Below are 5,984 nucleotides of genomic sequence, written 5' to 3' on the forward strand. Positions count from 1 at the left end.
TACGTGGCATGCTGTCTGAAGTTCCAGACTGTTTGTAAACTCTCAGACAACCCTTTTCTCGCTCTCATCGCTTTGCAGTGCGGTCTACTCATAGAGTGAGTATCATTTGATATCTTCTTAAGACAGGAATCATCTGTTTTAATTGTATTCTTGTGGGTGTGTGAGTGTGTTTTTGGCTGTCATGTCCGCTTTCCATTGCAATTGGTCTTCGGGTCCTTACCATGTTTTATTATGTCTATTGCCTGGGGTAACTTGCATGATGACTGAAGGGATAGTTCACCCCCCAAAATACTTTTTTTACCCTATCAATTAGTCACCCCATGGAGACCTGAATTCATGGATATATTTTTTTTTTGTCGCATTCCTAAGCCAATAATTTGATGACCGGCAGCGGTTCCGGTAGGAGACACAAAGAGTCTCCTTTGTGTCTCCTACCGGAACCACTGCCTACCGGTCCGCTGGTCATAAAATTATTGGCTTAGGAATGCGACAAAAAAAATATATATATCCATGAATTCAAGTCTCCATGGGGTGACTAATCGATTGAGCTGAATTGGGTGAACTATCCCTTTACAGTAAGATGAACTAGGATCAGACTATTCCTTATTAAATAAGGCTCCCGCCATATTGTTGAGATGGCAGGTAACAGTTGTTGCAAGAGTTTCTCTCTCTCTTTGTAAGCAAAGAGAGAGAGAAAATTGAGTTGGCTATTCCAGCTTTAAATAAGGCTCCCGCCATATTGTTGAGATGGCGGGAAACGGTTGTTGTTGCAAGAATTTCTCTCTTTCTTTTTAAGGAAAGAAAGAGATTGTGCTGGCAAGCAGCCAACACAATTTCACACAGTTATTTTAACATAGCAACTTACACTCGCAACGCTTTAAGGAGATCTTTTATTTATAGATCGGGGGGGGGGGGGGGTAAAACCTGTTGGTTATTCCAGCTTTAAATAAGGCTCCCGCCATATTGTTGAGATGGCGGGTTGTTGTTGCAAGAGTTTCTCTCTCTCTTTGTAAGCAAAAAGAGAGGAAATTGTACATTGTTTACTTAATATAGCAACTTTCACTCGTAGAGTAGTAATATTTAAAAATGAATATGCTATACTTTGACTCAAGTGGGGATGTGTACTGAGCATTTAACTTTAAACAATTTAAAGTGTGTTCTCATAGTAACATGGCAGACAGTTGCATTCTTTCACTTGTAGAGAAATCACTGCTGTAAACCACACGCACGCACGCGCGCACACGCACACGCACACGCACACGCACGCACACGCACACGCACACACAGGGCGAGAGAGAGAGAGAGAGTGAAATGGGGGGAGGAGAAATTAAAACCACATCAATAAGTGTGGCATCCATTCAAGTTCTCTCCGTCTTAGTAAGCAAAGAGAGGGAGAAAATTGTACACAGTTGTTTAAATACTTAACATAGCAACTTTCACTCGTAGAGGAGTAATATTTGAAAATAAATATGCTATACTTTGACTTAAGTGGGGATGTGTACTGAGCACTTACCTCTAAACAATGAAAAGTTTTGGGGGGGGGGGGGGGGGTTATGCTCATCGGAAATATTTTGGGGTGGTCCCTGCTAACTGTTCTGCCTGGAACACGTTTCACTCTTTTTCACAATTAAGCATCAATATAAGGATACAAGATGAGTGGCACCTCAATGTAAATGTTTTTAATTTGTCCACTGTTGTTGGACAAATTATTCTCATTACACGTGAGAGTAGGCTATTTACTTTACTAACGTTCAGCGGGTCCATGGGTTATGCCTCTGTTTTTTGTTGTCGTTTTATTGTGTACTGTTTAGCTATGTTTTCTCTATCCTAGCATTCAGTTCAGCATTTTTTTGTGCAGTTATTTTTTCAATTGCAAAACCAGAGAGGCACGTGTTAGCCTAGTTTAACTTTATCGGGGGAGATCCTCATGATTCAAATTCTATTCTATTCTATTGCCATTTCAACCTAACTTTTCCCTTTCTCCAATCTCTCATGTTTCAGTCACCAGTCATGGATATCATAGAAAAGTTCCTCGACATAGCAAGTTCCATCTACACTCTCTGTGAGAAGGTCAACACCAATGAGAGCGAGTGCCAGGAACTGGCCAATGACGTGAGAGGCTGGGAGCCTCATATTCTGAAAATCAAGGGAAAGGGAGCTGGTAACATCTCTGAAGATGTGATCAAAGTTATCTCTGAACTCACAGGCATACTGGAAAAAGCTGCAGATGTTGTCAGGAAATACTCCTCTGATAATTTACTGAAGCGTGCAGTGAAGGTCAACAAACACGGAGGTGAGATTGATGCTTTGAACAAACAACTAAACAAAGTATTCCAGAGGCTGTCCACGGCTCTGCACCTGGAAACCCAGGATAAGATTGAAGGTAATTTTGTCTTTTATGTCCATAATACCTTTAGCTTAATGTCTGTCTGTCTGTCTGTGAGTGTTTGCGTGAGTGCGTGCGTACGTGCATAGCATATGTATATACAGTATGTACAGTACAGTATGTATGTATGTATATGAATAAAGACGTTTATACCTCTTTCAACAGCAATAAGTGGAAACGTTTCCTCAGGGCAGGTAAAGTGCTTCAACCTTTTTCCTACAGACAGCTTTCAGATCATCACACACACGTCATACAAGTATTCCATACAGGACGATGAATCAAACTAAAACTGTACTAGCCCTATATCTGTCTCTGATCTCATCGCTTAACAATGGCTCAGCATCTCTTCCCCCATCAAGGTTCATGTAGCAATCTACCAATCCGCTTTTTTATCTGAAAATATTGCATAATAAATATGAGGCATGATTTTATAAACATCCTGTTGGAACATGATTTGTGTTTAACAGGATGCTCTTGACGGCAGGAAGGATGCAGACAAAGGTGAGCAATGCAGTGTGCGCGCACACACACACACACACACACACACACACACACACACACACACACACACACACGGCGCTTACGAAGACACGTTTGTCGATTAAATGCAGGAAATGTAAAATGTATTGGACTGCGTTACAGCTTAGCAGTAATTCAGGTAAAAGCAAGTAAAATTGAATACAACTAGACCATACCCGGTCGGCGCAGCGCATCCGTGGGGGGATATGCGCACATGATCTGGCAACCCGGGAGGCAGTTCGTCCCATAGCTGGGCAGCCCCGTAACCATGGCGACAATGTTTGACACAAAAACGCTAATAAGAAGCTGAGATTTGATGAAATTGAAAAACGGGCTTCACAGTTAAGTTCAGATGGTAATGGTCAATGGCTGTGAGCAAAATCAGAGCAATTGGTCCAGCCAGTGAGGAGAACCGGGTGTCTTCACCACCACCACCACCACTACAAACGCACAGAGGTTACTAGAATTATAGTAGGATGTTCAATTAAGCAATCACAAATTATTCAACAATCATATACATGAGAATGTAATCGTTCTACCCACAGAGATCTTAAAACAGGGGTAAACGTATACTCCCATAATATGATCAAATAAAACCAACATAATTAAAATATCGCCTTCTGGTAGCCTTTCCCAACTATCCATAATCCTTCTACCTTGTTGTCTAATTTAGAGCATAGTGAGTGATGGTGATCAATCTTTCTCTCGCCTGCATACAACCTAATAAATAGGCTATAAGGGGTAAATACCCCCTATTTACCCTACCACCAGATTGGGAGCTCTTATCCTAATCACACACTAAGTTATTGGCTGGTGTTCCTACCTTGTCTGTTATTTTAAGCATCTAACTGCCATACTAGCACAAATAGAGACTCCCCAGATTGGGTAATATGGCAAGACTACTCCTAACAGACCTCAAGGTAACTTACTATAGCGTGCAAAGAGCGCAAATTTCTCTGTGTGCACCTATTTTTAAGGGGCCATCTGGCCCACCCTACCTCACCTCCCACTATGCTCTCTGACCTACCCTGATATTAATCCGTCCCCTTATGGGAGTGATGTTGACTGGAAATTAATATCTTTCTTCCTCTACCCATTGTCACTTGCAATGATGATCTATGTTTCCTATCTTTGGGCACACCACCCTACCCCTGGTACGCGTAACAGTGACCAATACATTGAATTCTATCCTATTTAGTTATTCTGCATAAATCATCCCTCACCCATTCATTCAGATTTTATCCTATCCAATCTAGTTTGATTATGGCCAGCTAATCAATCTAAATAAATAGCCATCTTTCAGTTGCTACATACCAGTATTACAAGTCAATGTGCATAAGTGTACAGGCTCCCATACCCATTGTAACACTGGTATATACACTGGTTCCCAACCAGTGCACTAAGGTAATAACTAAGGGTTAATACCAGAGGTGGGACAAAGTCCCTATGTTGCAAGTCCAAGTCGAGTCTCAAGTCTTTGCTCTCAAGTCCCGAGTCAAGTCCAAGTCAACACAGCAAGTCCCAAGTCAAGTCCAAGTCCTCAGCTTTTTGTTTTGAGTGCCACACAAGTCCTTAGCATTTTGGTTCGAGTCCCACACAAGTCCTAACTAACCTTTTGTTTCGAGTCCCAAACAAGTCCTAACCTTTTGTTTCGAGTCCCAAACAAGTCAAAATGTTAATTCAAGATATGTAAAGATTTACATAAATCATGAGCATTTTTCACAATTTGCATTTGTTTTAAAACAAGGGTTCTTCCAGGCCAACAGAACGCAGATACTGTACTTTTAATTTCCTCCTTGAGGACAGGGTTTAAAAGGGCCCTTTTTAATGAATATAATGTAACTTTGTACAATCTGTATGGTAGAGTATGTTACTACAATATAACTTATACAATCAGGGTGGTTGTATTTTGTCTCCCTGCTCTTCTATTGAGACATTTAGATAATGTCAAAGGCCATGTCTCACCTAGACACAGGATCTGACACAAATTCAGTGTATCCTCTGATCAAGCAGGCAGGCTCTATTATCACGATGGTGAAATTTCAGCACTTGCACTGGAAACCGCGTTCAAATCCGGGGTAGAAGAGGAAATGTATATAGCGCTGAAGTGGTCAATGTATGTTTTGTATTCATAACCAAAATCTACAAAGTAATTGGTTGGTACCTAAAGTTTTCAAATAATTGTAGTGGAGTAAAAGTAGGCTAATATCTGCCTCTCATATGTAGTTGAGTAGAAGTAGGTAGCTGATATATTGCACTTTTACCTTAGCGCTAGGTATACTCTTGGTTGCCAGACTTCTGGTGATTAGTAGTTTCGTTCCCTACCTATGTTGAATGCACTTACTGTAAGTCGCTTTGGATAAAAGCGTCTGCTAAATGACTGTAATGTATAAGTAAAAAGTACTGAAAATTGCAAATACTTCAGCAAAGTAAAAAATAAGTCAAAATTGTCCTTAAGTAAAGTACTTGAATAAATGTACTTAGTTACTTTCCACCACTGGTTATAATTTGTACTTAGCGCGCAGTAATGTTAATGTGAAGTATAGGTCTTGCCTTGCATACTGCTTTTCTCGTCTTGTCTTCCACTAGTCCATGAGCCAGAGCCCCAAAATTGAGCAATGATTATCGAAAGAGTGGGCAAAACCAAACCTATATTAAATTGTTCATAGGGTCAATAGGAGTAAATAAATATATGATAACCTTTCCACAGGAGCAGCTTTTTCATGGTTATCACACATTTTGTTATTTTCCCCATACGTACATGACAGGTGAAACAATTACAAAATTTAAAAAAGAGTTATCATAATGAAACTTTGAGTTGATTACTTACATGAAGACAATGATTTATCGTATTACAAGTTTTCTGAAATCGTATATTTAAATATGCAAATCAGGCATTAGGAAAATATGCCCAAATTTGCATACCTTTCCTGAATCAACATTGGAACATTGGACAAAGCCAGAGTCAACTTACTTATTTCATTTTGTTAAGATGTTGGAGTCAAAGGTTTTTAACGATGGAATATTCAATATCTGGCTCAATTTTGGGGCTCAGGCTCATGGACTAAATGCCTAATTT

The 5,984-nt window shown here is 40.1% G+C and overlaps 1 protein-coding gene across 2 annotated transcripts in view; it reads left to right on the top strand.

The window, feature by feature from the left end:
• The window catches only part of LOC311056942 (NACHT, LRR and PYD domains-containing protein 1b allele 3-like), a 12,673-nt gene continuing 6,689 nt past the window's right edge, over nucleotides 1-5,984 (top strand). Inside the window, exons 1-4 of one of the 2 annotated variants that reach the window (XM_084073801.1) lie at nucleotides 1-95; nucleotides 2,002-2,383; nucleotides 2,552-2,580; nucleotides 2,854-2,887. In XM_084073801.1, the coding sequence (XP_083929927.1) occupies nucleotides 2,011-2,383; nucleotides 2,552-2,580; nucleotides 2,854-2,887 (436 nt within the window). In that variant the 5' untranslated portion in view covers nucleotides 1-95; nucleotides 2,002-2,010. The remainder of the gene's footprint in view (nucleotides 96-2,001; nucleotides 2,384-2,551; nucleotides 2,581-2,853; nucleotides 2,888-5,984) is intronic. The other variant, XM_084073802.1, reaches the window with a different exon arrangement.

The sequence above is a fragment of the Gymnoscopelus microlampas genome (genome assembly GCF_963454915.1).
Source record: "Gymnoscopelus microlampas genome assembly, chromosome: 12".
In the NCBI taxonomy this organism is placed as follows: domain Eukaryota; kingdom Metazoa; phylum Chordata; class Actinopteri; order Myctophiformes; family Myctophidae; genus Gymnoscopelus; species Gymnoscopelus microlampas.